Source organism: Scyliorhinus torazame, chromosome 8 (genome assembly GCF_047496885.1).
Source record: "Scyliorhinus torazame isolate Kashiwa2021f chromosome 8, sScyTor2.1, whole genome shotgun sequence".
In the NCBI taxonomy this organism is placed as follows: Eukaryota; Metazoa; Chordata; class Chondrichthyes; order Carcharhiniformes; family Scyliorhinidae; genus Scyliorhinus; species Scyliorhinus torazame.
The window spans coordinates 25,471,378-25,487,247 of record NC_092714.1 but is presented as its reverse complement, the minus strand read 5'-3'; the positions used below and the strand labels follow the sequence as shown (position 1 = coordinate 25,487,247).

The following is a 15,870-nucleotide window of genomic DNA, read 5'->3' as shown; positions in this document are numbered from 1 at the left end:
CAGTGGGAGATGGAGGGCGGGGTGTTACGCACTGAATTATGTTTACATTTGTATCTTCTGTTGTTACAAAACCATAAATGCCCGAATAAAATGTTGTTAAAAAAATGCTCTACACAAGCCTCCCCTTCTTCTCCATCCAACCCCATCAACGTAATCTTTGATTCATCTCTCCGTCATTCACGCGGCCAGCTTCCCCGTAAATTAATCTGCGAGGAGAATTTCACCAGCCTGAATGAGATGGGGATCAGGGGGGGGGGGCTGTAGAATTGGGGGGGGGGGGGGGGGCGCATGCTGACCATGTCCCGCCATGGGGGAATTTTAGAAACAGCTTTGGACCAACTTTGGACGCAGATTCAGCGCGAGGTTAGGCCGGCGTTTGCGTTTTGTTCGCAAACCAGATGAGGCTGCATCGCGCAGGCATGGGAAATGGCCTCATGATGCTAGAGAGACGGAGAAAGATTCCTGTCCATTTTACCATTCCCACAAATTTGTACAATAAGCTACAGCACCAGACCAGTGAGTGGATTCATCCAGGAAGAAGAAGCGGCACATACCTGGCACGGCGACAAAACTTTTCTGATTGAATGATTGGCCCCCATAAATTGGAGGCTCGTAGACGTACGGTGGCTGGTGATACGTAGGAGATGGGTGCTCTTGAAACAGAGGATTAGTACTCTGTGAGTAGCTTGGACTCATGTGGGGACTCACTCCCTGGAAAAGAAAAGAGGGGTTAATTATCCGTTTTGCCCCCCACCACCCAATTCTTAGTATCTTGACTTGCTTCTAATTATAATGGAGACAGAAGTTCCTCTATGGTAAGCAGGTAGGCGATCTATTTATCAACCGCACTGACGTCCACTGGGACGTGACAGGCTCCATTTTGAGCTCTGCTGTCCCCAATTCCTAAACAGCAGCTTCGGAGAGTGGAGGCACACCGAATGGAGGCTGTGTGGATTGCTCTTGGTCATGGGATGCTAGGAATGTCAGAGGGTGGCAATCCAATTTGGGTAGTCCCTGTCGTTGCCAGTGGCTAATTTACTGGAGCCGGAAGGCCCACTGACAGTGAGGTGGAGGAGCACAGAGAGTGGGGGAGGGGCATGGATATTGGATAGAGTGGTCTCAAAAGTGAGGGGATTGAGCACTGGCACTTGGGGGTGAGGAAGAGCCGACAGTGGTGAGGGGCACTGATATTGGAGTAGGGAGGACAGAGGTGGGGCAAGGGGCCACTGGCAGCGGGTGGAGGGGGCACCGACAATAATTGGAGGGAGCACTGGTGGTGGGTAGGCCGGAGGTGGAGGTGGCAGTTGGTGGAGGGAGCACTGACAGTGATGAGGGGCCAGTGGCAATGGTGAGGCAGCACTGGCAGTGGTGAAGAGGCACAGATAGCTGGGCCTGGGAGCACTGGCAGTGGTGAGGGTGCACAGGCAGCAGGACTAGGGGCACTGGCAGCGGTGCAGTAGCACTTACGGTGATATACCTGTGCATAGTTTTGTATATAGTTGTCTATCAATGTATATAGTTATCGATGCAACCTCCAACCAGCTGGTGGTGATAGAGATCTACCATGTGACTCGAGATACCGGGCAGTTGGTTGTAAGTCGTACGAGAGAACAGTCGCACTAGAATTTGCTCCAAGAGAATTCACTCAATTCAATTGTGATATGGTACGAATTAAGTAATGGCATGATGGGAAAACTGGTCAGTGGGAAGACTGGTCAGAAGGTTTGAGACAATACCAGATAGACTGAAACTACTCATTCCAGCTCCCCAGGCCCAGGTAAAGAATGCTGCCCTAACCATTTTCAGAGCTGTATGGCCATAGGCCAACTCTACATAACTTGAAGTCTGAAAAGATCAGCGAAGGTCGAGCCGTTACAAAACACCGGACCTCGGCAACTCCTGATAAAACTAACTCGTCATAATCCAGGGCCGTAGGAATTCAAAACAAAGATAAGTTCAGGAAGAAACAAGTCTATTCTGACATTTCAATGTTCCCTCCGAGGACTAAAGAATGGTATGAGTGATATGACCAAACATGGTCTGGTCTTTGCTTCCGTTTGTATTTCCGATCAAACTCCTGACCATACTGTTGTCACATAATCTTGATAAAGATAATGTATAAATATTGAGCTAATTCTCCGCAAAGCGCGGAACTTGTGCAAGACTGAGCAGTTTTGTTGACTTCTCTCTGACTTCAAGTTTCAGCCATTACTGCAAGCAGTTGTTTTCGAAAATAAAGCTTGTTATTCTGTCTTAACGAGTGTGTTGAATTTTTCTACCACAGAAGCGAAAATATTGACTTTCACACAATTATTAATCACAGCTTGTATTATAGTTTGTTATCTTTCCACATGTTCATCTTGTTAATAAATTGTCTTCCTAGTCAAAGAACTAGATGTTATGAGTGCATCTGTACTAGGGCCATAACACAGAACATAGCAGCACAAGCTGTGAAGGATGCACTTAGAGTGGTTCAGGAGTAACGCTGCCAGTACTTGACATGTATCCACTATCGTAAACACTGAGATTTACGAGAATGCGTGCAGGCTGCAGTACAGAATCAGAGCATTCAGCCTAACCAGTCCATATTGACACGTTCAACCAGTCCCAGTAGACATTCACTTGTTCTTTCCAAATCTTGTTTCTTTATCACCCGCCCAATCTAATCTTGAATGGGGACATTGTTCCCGCCTCAACCACTATCCCTGGAAATAGTCTCGCTAATCTCTGTGCAAGATAACATCAGGGATGGCCGAGTGACTTTAGTTATGAGGGAACATTAGACAAAGCGAGCCTCTGTTAGCTAGAACAGAGAATATAAAGAGGTGATTTAATCAAAGTGTCCAAATTATGAAGCTTTTTGATAAGGAAATAGAAAAGATTCTTTGACTGAGTTGAAATCCAGAAAATTGGCAAAAGAATGTTGGTAGAACTTTTACGCAGAGTCAGAATCCATAGGATTCTCTAAAAATGGGACTATGTCCCCACGTCGGCGGGAAAAAGGGCGCAAACGACTCCGGCGTCAACGGTCCCCGAAAGTGAGAAATTCCCACCTTTCTAGGGGGCTAGGTTGCCGCCGGAGTCTTCCAGCCGGTGCCGAACGGCCGGCGTGAGTTCGTGCATGCGTGGACCGGCCGGCGTATTCCTGCGCATGCGCAGAACAGCAGGCGTATTTCCACGCATGCACGGGGGTTCCCTTCTCCGTGCTGGCCCGTGGGCAATATGACGGAGCCCTACAGGGGCCCGGCGCGGAGGAAAGAAGGCCCCCATGGAACCAGCCTGCCCGCAAATCGGTAGGCCCCGATCGCGAGCCAGGCCACCGTGCCCCCCTCCTCCCCCGGGGTCGGATCCCCCCCCGCCCTCGCCCCCACCCCCATTCCCCAGGGCCACCCCCGCACACTTACCTGCCAGGTCCCGCCGTGTGTGAGGTGAGTAATTCACGCCGGCGGGACTGGGCAAAACTTTACGGCCACTCGGCCCATTGGGGCCCGGAGAATCACCGGGGGGGGCCGCCGACAATGGCCCCGACCGGCCTGGCGGGAATCCCACCGGCCCTCGAAAAACGCCGCCGGAGAATGGGGCAGCTGGCACCGGGCCGGAAATCGCGCTCCCACCCAAGGATTCTCCGACATAGGACAGGGACAGAGAATCCCGGCCCATAGCTTTTAACAATGTACTGGATAATTATTACATGAAGAAAAATGCCACATGGCATCATAGGAAGAGCATATTGAACTCTTTTAAAGACCAGCATCGGTATTGACATAGACACAGGCCGGGATTCTCCAAACTCCCGGCTACGTGTTGACACCGCCGTTAACACCGGAGTGTGCCGGAATGCACAGCACGGTGCTGGAGTGCCGCACGCAGCTCCGGTGCCAATACGCATGCGTGTGGTGGCCGTTCCCGCACCAGGACGCTGTGTCACTACGCCATGTTGCTCAGCGTAGCGACGCAGCGGCCCGACGCGGAAGAAGGTAGACCCCCCCCCCCCCCCCGGATCGCGCGTTCCTGCCAATCAGTAGCCCCCGATCACGGGCCTGGCCGCTGTGGGGCCCCCCCTGGATACTGATCCTTCCGCCCCCCCACACCAGGACGGCCAGCGTGGCCGCGGGTCCGAGCTCCCGCCGGGTGGAACCAGGTTGGAACCATGGCGGGGGAACTCGGCGGGAACTCAGCCGGTCGACCACGGAGAACCGCTACGACCGCCGACCGGCGCCACGTCGACCCCGCGCGCGCGGCTGCTGCTGATTCTCCGGTTGGTGGAGAATCGCATCCCGGCGTCTGAGCAGCGTGGCGGGAATTTCCAGCGTCACCAGCGATTTTCCGACCCAGCGCGGGCTCGGAGAATCCCGGTCACAGAATTTACATTGCAGAAGGAGGCCATTTGGCCCATCGTTTCCGCACCGGAAAGACCAACCCACCTAAGCCCACACCTCCACCCTAACCCCACAACCCAGTAACCCCACCTAACCTATTTGAACACTATGGGCAATTTAGCATGGCCAACTCACCTAACCTGCACATCTTTGGACTGTGGGAGGAAACCGGAGCACCCGGAGGAAACCCACGCAGACACGGGGAGAACGTGCAGACTCCGCACAGACAGTGACCCAAGCCGGGAATCGAACCTGGGACCCTGGAGCAGTGAAGCAACTGTGCTAACCACTATACTACTGTGCTAGATTGGTTGAATATCCTTTTCCTTTGGTGTTCAGGCCTCCAGTCCAGAAATTGATCGGGGACTGTTTCTGGGCACACACCAGGCTTGTATCCACCAAAGTTTGGAAATGTAGGAGGCGACTTGATCAAAACTTTTAAAACCCTGAAGGGTATTATTGACAGGTTGGATTTGGAGAGGATGCTTCCTCTTGTGGATGAATCTAGAACTAGCGGGTCACTTTTTAAAAATAAGGGGCACAATTTAACAAAATAAAAACAGTCCCGTTGTGGGTGGGTTTAGCTGGGTGTTTACTGGCGTCTGTAGCACCGGGAACAACCCCGCTATCGTACGGGACCTTGGTGGGGCCTTCCCCTCTGAGGCCATACTTACCTTCATTTCCTGCACTATAGGGGCTGGTTTAGCACAGTGGGCTAAACAGCTGGCTTGTAATGCAGAATAAGGCAGCAGCGCGGATTCAATTCCCGTACCAGCCTCCCCGAACAGGCGCCGGAATGTGGTGACGAGGGGATTTTCACAGTAACTTCATTGAAGCCGACTTGTGACAATAAGCGATTATTAATATTATTATTATTGAAGAACTCCGCTCGTCAGTGCAGGATAAGATCTGGCCCCCCAGTCTCTGGACCCCCCATGTGGCCCTGGACCCCCCAACTTACCTGTAGGGGGCGGGGGGGGGGAGGAGTCCTCGATCCCCCTCACCCCACCTCATAAGGATAGGGCATCCCGGGCCAGATCCCGGCACGGGCAAAATGACATCCTGACCAGACACCAACCATGACCAAAAATGCCACCCTGACTCAGATCACCTGGGAGACCCCCCAAGTGCCATTTTGCCTGGTCCCCGTTTGTGGGGACCACCCGATTGGGGTCTCCTCGGCAAGGCCGTTAGATTCCCGGTACTGCTTAGCTCTGACGGAGACATATTTAAGTGTGCCTTATCACATCCCGAATCGGGCACAATGCGGCTGTTAGCTCGTACCCAAGGTATCATTCATTTGAAAAATGAAAATCGCTTATTGTCACAAGTCGGCTTCAAATGAAGTTACTGTGAAAAGCCCCTAGTCGCCACATTCCAGCGCCTGTTCAGGGAGGCTGGTACGGGAATTGAACGGTGCTGCTGGCCTGCCTTGGTCTGTTTTCAAAGCCAGCGATTTAGCCCTGTGCTAAACCAGCCCCCTTTTAAGAAGGAGATGAGGAGAATGAGGGTCGAGAATCTCTTCCTCAAAAGGCAGTGGCAGCAAAGTCTTTGAATATTTGTAAGGCAGAGGCGAGATAGATTCTTGATGATCATGGGGGTGAAAAGCTATCGGGGGAAGGCAGGAATGTGGCGATGAGGTCACAATCAGGTCAGCTATCATCTTATTGAATGGCGGACCAGGCTCGAGGGGTCGAGTGGCCTACTCCTGCTCCTAATTCGTATGTCTGTATTTACAAGTGTAAAGGCCTCTTTTAAGATGCCGTCGAGGTTCTGAAAAATAGTCCCACCAGGTCAGAGCTCTTTCCACCTCCTCACTGGGCACAGATCCCGGTCGCGGCTGCTTTGTGAGGTCCAATTTCTACCACTATGATTCCACTTTAGGCCAGAGACAAAAGGGTCAAAACTTAGTCAAAAATAGCCCCATGTAAAGAGAGAGAGCATAAAACAATGGTGCAAAAAAAGCTTTGTACTCACTGCATAATTGATGAACGCCATGTTTCAACAAATTCAGAATTGTACTGATTCTGGCCTCAAATCCTGAGGTGCAAGGTGGAATCTGAAAAGAGGAATAAGAAGCTGCTTTATGGGGACAGGTCGACGAGGACAGCACAAGAATTGGCAAAACAACTGGGTTCGAACTGAGTTAAAACTTCACCGAGGCCCTCCATTCTCCCAGCTTAACTTTGTTGAGAGATCAGTGATTCACTCAAGGGGAGGCGAGACAGGGGACCTCAATCCCAAAAGATTGCGGCTCGACGGGAGAAACATTTAGAACATAGAACATACAGTGCAGAAGGAGGCCATTCGGCCCATCGAGTCTGCACCGACCCACATTAAGCCCTCACTTCCACCCTATCCCCGTAACCCAATATCCCCTCCTAACCTTTTTGGTTGGACACTAAGGGCAATTTAGCATGGCCAATCCACCTAATCTGCACGTCTTTGGACTGTGGGACTGTGGGGAGGAAACCGGAGCACCCAGAGGAAACCCACGCGGACACGAGGAGAACGTACAGACTCCGCACAGACAGTGACCCAGCAGGGAATCAAACCTGAGACCCTGGCGCTGTGAAGCCACAGTGCTAGCCATTTGTGCTACCGTGTTGCCCATTATTAATTATTTCATTAATCATTCAGGCTCATTGGGTAATTCAGGGACAGCAACATTCCAAATAAAAGATAACATCAAAGATTGGGGTCAACTGAGCTGATATAGCTGTTACCACTCTTTGCTCATTAAAGCAATCTGACCACAGCACGACAATAGTTCCTCAGAACCAACTTGGCTTGACTTTAAAGAATAATCTAATCAAAGGAGATAGCTTCCACCAAAGAGGTCACTATTTTTAAAATTTGTTCATGGGATGGGGGCGTTGCTGGTTGGGCCAGAGTTTGTTGCCCATCCTTAATTGCCCTTGATCTGAGTGGCTTGCTAAGCCTTTCCAGATACGCAGTTAAGAGTCAAACACATTGTTGTGGATCTGGGGTCACATAGAATTTACAGTGCAGAAGGAGGCCATTCGGCCCATTGAGTCTGCACCAGCCCTTGGAAAGAGCACCCCATTTAAGCCCACACCTCCAAGCTATCCCTGTAACCCAGTAACCCCACCTAACCTTTTTGGACACTAGGGGCAATTTATCATGGCCAATCCACCTAACCTGCACATCTTTGGACTGTGGGAGGAAACCGGAGCACCCGGAGGAAACCCACGCACACACGGGGAGGATGTGCAGACTCCGCACAGAGTGACCCAAGCCGGAATCGAACCTGGGACCCTGGAGCTGTGAAGCAACAGTGCTAACTACCGTGCTGCCCACTACCAGATAAGGACGGCAGATTTGCTTCCCTTAAGGGCCTTAGTGAACCAGATGGGTTTTTACGACAATAACAATAGTTTCACCATTGAAATTTTACCATCTGCCCTGGTGGGATTTGAACCAGGGCCCCCACCAGTGCATTCCCCTGGGTCTTTCAACTCCAAGTCCAGCGGCAATTGTCATGTGAGAGTACCTTTAAGAAATGGGTGTTTATAAATGGGTGTGTATATAAGTATCTGTAGTGAGAGTACCTGTAAGAAATGGGCGTTTATTACTGCAGCGATGTCAGAGAGTGGGTGGAGCTGGGCTGTCTGTCAGCTTTATACTTTCGTTTTAGGCTGTTTGCTGCAGGGTGTGTTTTAGTTTTGTTTTCATAGCTGGATAGCTGCAGTCACAGCCAGAAGGTGTATTAGAGTCTCTCTCTGTAATCTAAAGAATGTAAATCGATTTGGTGATTTAAAACTAATAACTGCTCGCAGTAGTGACTTTAACCTGTTGTGCTTCTGTTGAACGGTTTTGTTTTAAGTCTTATGGATGTTAAAAGGAAAGTGAGAATTACTTAGTGTTGTATTATTTGGGGGTTGTATTTGAATTAATGGTTGCTAAGATGTTCACTGTATGTTTTAAAAAGGTTAACTTGAGTTCATAGAATAAACATTGTTTTGCTTGACAAGATACTTTTCCATTTCTGCTGTACCACACCTGTAGAGTGGGCCGTGTGCTCCCCATACCGCAATCTATTAAAAGTTGTGGGTCACCCCCCCCCCGAAAGACGGAGGGAAAAACCGGCAGCGGCGGCTGCAGCCCGAAGAATCTGCAGCCAGAAGGTCAGAGGGAGTGGAACAAAATGGCGGCGGAGAAACCACAGGTGACATGGGGGCCTGAGCAGGACGAGGTGGTGAGACGGTGCGTGGACCTGCTGAAGAAGGAGGTTATGACCCCGTTGTTACAGGCAATTGAGGGGCTTAAGGAGACTTTAAAGACCCAGGAGACTGAACTTCGCGTGGTGGAGCAGAAGGTATCAGGTATTGAGGACGAGGTCCTGGGCCTGGCGGTCAAGACTCAGACGCACGAGGCTCTTCATAAAAAGTGTGCTGATAGGATTGAGGCCCTTGAAAATGGAGCGCGAAGGAAGAACCTTAGGATACTAGGTCTCCCGGAGGGTGTGGAAGGAGTGGACTGTGGAGCGTACGCAAGTAAGATGCTGAGCTCACTGATGGGTGCTGAGGCCCCTGCGGGCCCCATGGAGGTGGAGTGGGCAAATCAGATCCCGGCGAGAAGACCAAAAGCGGGAGAACCACCGAGGGCGATAATCGTGCGATTCTACCGCCTTAAGGACAGAGAAGAGGTCCTGAGATGGGCTAAAAAGGTGCGGAGTAGCAGATGGGAGAATGCGGTGGTAAGGATCTACCAGGAATGGAGTGCGGAGGTGGCGAAAAAGAGGGCAAGCTTCAACCGAGCCAAAGAGGTTTTGCACAAAAGGAAGGTGAAGTTTGGGATGCTGCAGCCGGCAAGACTATGGGTCACGCATCAGGAGAGACACTATTATTTCGAGACGGCGGAGGAAGCATGGTCCTTCATCAAAGAAGAGAAACTGGACCGGAACTGAGGGACTGATGCTGCAGGGAACTGTTATTGTTGTTATTATTGTTTTTGTTAATGGGATGGTGAAAGTTAATCGAGAAGTAAACAGGGAAGGGAGGGGACACTGGGGAAATGTGGGCGCCGGTGAGGGGGGAGAGGCGGGACATAGTCAGAGAATGGGGAAGGAGAGGGGGAGGGGAAAGGGAGCTGCGCCATAAGAGGCGGGACAGGTAAAGGGATGTTCCCGCGCCAGATAGAATAAGGCGGGAAAACAGGCGCAAGGCGGATGGGAGTTCCCTCACACCGGGGGGGCCGAGGAGCGAGCGGGAGTAGCCGAGGTCAGTTGAAGTCAGCTGACTTACGGAAGTGATATGGGGGGAGCAATCAAGCTAGATAGGGATCTAGCGGGGGGGGGGAAGGGGACAACTGGGTTGCTGCTGCGGAAATCCAAAAGGAAATGGCTAAAGAGAGGGTGGTCGGGGGCGGAATGCGACACTGGGGGAGCGAGCGGGAGCGCGGAGGCGGGATATGGGACTGGCCTAGAGAAGGTAATGGCTAGTCGACACGGGAGGGGGGCAGGAAGCCCCCCAGTGAGGCTGATCACGTGGAACGTGAGAGGCCTGAATGGACCAATAAAAAGGGCCCGAGCGCTCGCGCATTTGAAAGGACTAAGGGCAGACGTGGTTATGTTCCAAGAGACGCACCTAAAGGTGGCGGACCAAGTTAGGCTAAGGAAAGGATGGGTGGGACAGGTGTTCCACTCAGGACTGGACGCAAAGAACAGAGGGGTGGCCATTTTGGTGGGGAAACGGGTAGCATTTGAAGCAAAGAACATCGTAGCAGATAGTGGAGGTAGATATGTAATGGTGAGTGGTAGGCTGGAGGGAATGGAGGTCGTGTTGGTTAATGTGTATGCCCCAAATTGGGATGATGCGGGGTTCATGAGACGGATGCAGGGGCGTATTCCGAACCTGGAGGCAGGAAATTTGATTTTAGGAGGGGACTTCAATACGGTGCTGGACCCGGAGCTAGATAGATCCAGCTCAAGGACTGGAAGAAGGCCGGCAGCGGCCAAGGTACTTAAGGGGTTTATGGACCAAATGGGGGGAGTGGATCCATGACGATTTCTTAGACCCAGGGCTAGGGAGTATTCCTTCTTCTCCCATGTCCATAAAGTGTACTCCCGGATAGATTTTTTTGTTTTAGGAAGGTCGTTGATCTCTAGGGTGGAAGAAGCTGAATACTCAGCCATAGCGGTTTCGGATCATGCCCCACATTGGGTGGACCTGGAAGTAGGAGAGGACAGGGAGCAGAGAACACTCTGGCGATTAGATGTAGGACTGATGGCGGATGAGGGAGTGTGTGCAAGAGTGAGGGGGTGTATCGAGAGATACCTGGAGGTCAATGACGACGGCGAGGTCCCTGTGGGAGTGGTCTGGGAAGCACTAAAAGCGGTGGTCAGAGGAGAGCTGATTTCTATTGGGGCCCACAAAAGGAAAACAGAGGCCAAGGAAAGGGATAGATTACTGGGGGAGATTTTAAGGGTGGACAAGGAATTTGCAGAGACCCCGGAGGAGGAGCTGTACAGGGAGAGGAGACGACTCCAGACCGAGTTTGACCTTCTGACCACCAGAAAGGCGGAGGTACTGTGGAGGAAGGCACAGGGGAGGAGGTATGAATATGGGGAAAAGTCTAGTCGCCTGTTGGCGCACCAACTGCGAAAGAGGGCAGCAGCGAGGGAGATAGGAGGAATTAGGGATGAAAGGGGAGACACCGTGCGAAGGGCAGGAAAGATAAATGAGGTGTTTAAGACCTTTTATGAAGAACTGTATAGGTCTCAGCCCCCAGAGGGAGAGGAGGGGATGCGGCAGTTCCTGGACCAGTTGAGGTTCCCGAAAGTGGAGGAGCAGGCGGTGGCAGGCCTGGGGGCGCCGATTGAGGTGGACGAGGTTATTAAGGGACTGGGAAGCATGCAAGCAGGGAAGGCCCCGGGGCCAGACGGGTTCCCGGTGGAACTTTACAGAAAATATGTGGACTTGTTGGCCCCGTTGTTGGCGAGGACGTTCAATGAGGCCAGGGAAGGGGGGACACTACCCCCGACAATGTTGGAGGCGACGATATCGCTAATTTTGAAGAGGGACAAAGATCCGATGCAGTGTGGGTCCTATAGACCTATTTCACTATTGAACATGGACGCCAAACTGCTAGCAAAGGTGCTGGCATCGAGGATAGAGGACTGTGTCCCAGGGGTGGTGCACGAAGACCAGACAGGGTTCGTAAAAGGGAGACAATTGAATGTTAACGTGCGACGGCTATTAGGGGTGATAATGATGCCCTCAGAGGAGGGGGAGGCAGAGATAGTGGCGGCAATGGACGCAGAGAAGCCATTTGATAGGGTGGAGTGGGAGTATTTATGGGAAGTGTTAAGGCGGTTTGGGTTTGGGAACGGATTTATTCGCTGGGTTAGACTACTTTATGGGGCACCGACGGCAAGCGTAGTTACAGGTCGACATAGATCGGAGTATTTCCGATTATATAGGGGAACAAGACAGGGATGCCCGCTGTCTCCATTGTTGTTTGCGCTGGCAATTGAACCTCTGGCCATGGCGCTGAGAGACTCCAGGAAATGGAGAGGGGTGACTAGAGGGGGAGAAGAACACCGAGTTTTGTTATACGCGGATGACCTATTGCTATACGTGTTGGACCCAGCGGTGGGGTGTCAGACTTAATCTGACACGGCTGGTAGAACAAATGGAGGAGGACTTTAAGAGGTGGGACATGCAGCCTTTATCGCTGGCGGGCAGGGTGCAAGCAATTAAGATGATGGTCCTCCCGAGGTTCTTATTTGTATTTCAATGTCTCCCTATTTTAATCACCAGGACCTTTTTTAATAAAATAGATAGGAGCATTACGAGCTTTTTGTGGGCAGGGAAAGTTCCGAGAGTAAGGAGGGGGTTCCTTCAGCGCAGTAGGGACAGAGGAGGACTGGCACTACCGAACTTGGGAGATTATTATTGGGCCGCCAATGTGGCAATGATACGTAGATGGATGATGGAGGGTGAGGGAGCGGCGTGGAAAAGGCTGGAGAGAAGGTCCTGTAAAGGGACGAGTCTAGAGGCGCTGGTGACGGCGCCGCTACCGTTCTCACCGAAAAAGTACACCACGAACCCGGTGGTGGCGGCAACACTGAACATATGGGGACAGTGGAGGCGACAGAGAGGGGTGCGGGGAGCCCTGATGGGGTCCCCTATCAGGAACAACCATAGGTTCGTCCCAGGAAGAATGGATGGAGGATTTCAAAGCTGGTACCAGTTGGGAATTAGGAGGGTGGGAGATTTGTTTATAGATGGGACTTTTGCGAGCTTGGGAGCACTGGAGGAAAAGTATAAGTTACCCCGGGGGAATTTCTTGAGATATATGCAGGTGAGGGCGTTTACTAGACAACAGGTGAGGGAATTTCCGTGGCTCCCGACACAGGGGATACAGGACAGGGTACTTTCAGGGGTGTGGGTCGGAGAGGGCAAGGTGTCAGAGATTTATAGTGAGATGAGGGAAGAGGGGGAGGAGTCGGTGGGCGAACTAAAAAGAAAGTGGGAAGAAGAATTAGGGGAGGAGATAGAGGAGGGTATGTGGGCTGATGCCCTAAGCAGGGTAAATTCCTCTTCCTCATGCGCCAGGCTTAGCCTGATTCAATTTAAGGTGCTACATAGAGCACACATAACGGGGCCAAGATTGAGCAGGTTCTTTGGAGTGGAGGACAAATGTGGGAGGTGTGGCGGGAGCCCGGCAAACCACGCACATATGTTTTGGGCGTGCCCGGCACTGGAAGGGTATTGGAAGGGAGTGACGGGAGTGATTTCGCAGGTGCTGAAGGCCCGGGTCAAACCAGGCTGGGGGTTAGCTCTATTTGGAGTTGCGGAAGAGCCGGGAGTGCAGGAGGCAAAAGAGGCCGATGTCGTGGCCTTTGCGTCCCTCGTAGCCCGGCGCAGGATCCTACTCATGTGGAAGGAGGCGAAACCCCCCGGACTGGAGGCCTGGGTAAACGATATGGCGGGGTTTATTAAACTGGAGCAGATAAAGTTTGCCCTGAGAGGATCGGCTCAAGGGTTCACCAGGCGGTGGCAGCCATTTCTCGTCTACCTAGGGGAACGTTAGAGGGAAGACAGATGACCAGCAGCAGCAACCCGGGGGGGTGGGGGGGGGGGGCAGTTGAGTATAGGTCAATAGAGTATGAGGTTTTGTTACTTGTATATTATTATTATTATTATTATTGTTAAAAAGTTTAAAAATTTCTGTTTTGTTACTGTTATCGTTTCGCTTGTTTTGGAAGCGGGAAAAATGTTGCTGAGGGGAAAAAATTTCAATCAAATATATTTTTTTTAAAAAAGAAAAAAAAAAGTTGTGGGTCAGGTGAACTCCATGATACACTTTGGGGTTCTCTAAACCCTGGCCCATAACACAATGCCACCACCTCCCCTCAGCGATGATTGTCCAATGGCCTAGCCTCAATTTGAGCATGATTGGGTTTTAAATCACCTCTGGCAAAATGTTGTCATTGAATCATTATGTCTAGGTTTCCTATCTCCTGTTCATTTGGTCTGCCCTCTTTGAAATTCAGTTGCACTTCCCTCTGGCCAGCTTATCATCAATTTCCTTCTTCTCATCCATTTGTGATTGCTGGTGTTCCCATTCCCAACATCTCATGGATTTCAGTCACTTCTTCCCAGTCTGTTCTCTCATCAAGGCCAGAAGCCAACTGTGCCAGCTGTTTGTCACTGTCAAAACACAATAATATTAAATGGAGAGGGAGGGAGAGATGCATCCAAAATGGAAGAGAGAATGAAGGACTAAAGATGATCAGGAATGAAACAAGGACCATAAGACCATAAGACATAGGAGCGGAAGTAAGGCCATTCGGCCCATCGAGTCCACTCCACCATTCAATCATGGCTGATTTCAACTCCATTTACCCGCTCTCTCTCCATAGCCTTTAATTCCTCGAGAAATCAAGAATTTATCAACTTCTGTCTTAAAGACACTCAACGTCCCGGCCTCCACCGCCCTCTGTGGCAATGAATTCCACAGACCCACCACTCTCTGGCTGAAGAAATTTCTCCTCATCTCTGTTCTAAAGTGACTCCCTTTTATTCTAAGGCTGTGCCCCCGGGTCCTAGTCTCCCCTGCTAATGGAAACAACTTCCCTACATACACCCTATCTAAGCCATTCATTATCCTGTAAGTTTCTATTAGATCTCCCCTCAACCTCCTAAACTCCAATGAATATAATCCCAGGATCCTCAGACGTTCATCGTATGTTAGGCCTACCATTCCTGGGATCATCCGTGTGAATCTCCGCTGTACCCGCTCCAGTGCCAGTATGTCCTTCCTGAGGTGTGGGGCCCAAAATTGCTCGCAGTATTCTAAATGGGGCCTAACTAATGCTTTATAAAGCTTCAGACGTACATCCCTGCTTTTATATTCCAAGCCTCTTCCAAGGAAATATATTTAAGAAAAAAAATACAAGACGGATGAATGACCTTGCTTCTTAATAGCATAAACGGACGCCGGTTTGTGGGGCGGAAGCAGGCAGGAACATCCCAGGTCGAATTCCCTGATACATAAGTTAGACTCCATGTTCCCAGGCTAGAATTCCCCATATCCTGTTGTTACCTATGTTCTCTGTCCCTGTGAGAACCGTTTTAGGGATGAGGGACATAAGTCATGTGGACTGGAAGAACTGGGTTAGAATCAGAGAACTTACAGCGCAGAAGGAGGCTATTCGGCCCATCGAGTCTGCACCGTCCCTTGGAAAGAGCACCCTACTAAGCCCCACGCCTCCACCCCCTCCCCGAAACCCAATAACCCCACTTAACTTTTGTGGACACCAAGGGCAATTTAGAATGGCCAATCCACCTAACCTGCACATCTTTGGACTGTGGGAGGAAACCGGAGCACCCGGAGGAAACCCACGCAGACACGGGGAGAACGTGCAGACTCCACACAGACAGTGAACCCAAGCCGCGAATTGAACCTGGGACCCTGGCGCTCTGAAGCAACTGTGCTAACCACTGTACTACTGTGCTGCCCCTGAAAAATAAAAGTTGAAACATAGCAGTTAGAGAAGAGACGTTTCAGGCGAGGCTTGGTAGAAGTGTTCAAAATCACAGTTCAGGGCAGCACGGTGGCACAGTGGATTATTCGATCACGGCTCTGGGTCACTGTCCGTGTGGAGTTTGCACATTCTCCCCGTGTTGGCGTGGGTTTCATCCCCCACAACCCAAAGATGTGCAGGGTAGGTGGATTGGACACGCTAAATCGCCCCTTGATAGGGAAAAAAATAATAATAATTATTGGGTACTCTAAATTTAAAAAAAAATCAAAGTTCAGACAGAGTAAACAAGGTGAAATTGGTAATCGGGAAACGCTGGTTTCATGAGGTGGCACGAAGGAACATTTTTTCACACAGGAAGCCATTATGATCCGGAACACACTGTTTGAAAGGAAGGAGGAATCAGATTCAACAATAACATTCCAAGGAGAATTGGGTAAATGGTTGAAGGGGGAAAGATGGCCATGGGGTTAAGGC

The 15,870-nt window shown here is 50.9% G+C and overlaps 1 protein-coding gene across 2 annotated transcripts in view; it reads right to left on the bottom strand.

Annotated features, from left to right (window-relative positions):
* Positions 1-14,055, bottom strand: part of LOC140427688 (transmembrane protease serine 2-like) — an 88,827-nt gene extending 74,772 nt beyond the window's left edge. For both annotated transcript variants that reach the window (XM_072513187.1, XM_072513188.1), the window contains exons 1-3: positions 13,821-14,055; positions 6,357-6,438; positions 555-711 (exon numbers count right to left, since the gene is read on the bottom strand). In XM_072513187.1, coding sequence (XP_072369288.1) covers positions 555-711; positions 6,357-6,377 — 178 coding nt within the window. In that variant the 5' untranslated portion in view covers positions 6,378-6,438; positions 13,821-14,055. The remainder of the gene's footprint in view (positions 1-554; positions 712-6,356; positions 6,439-13,820) is intronic.
* Between the last annotated feature and the right edge of the window lie 1,815 nt (positions 14,056-15,870).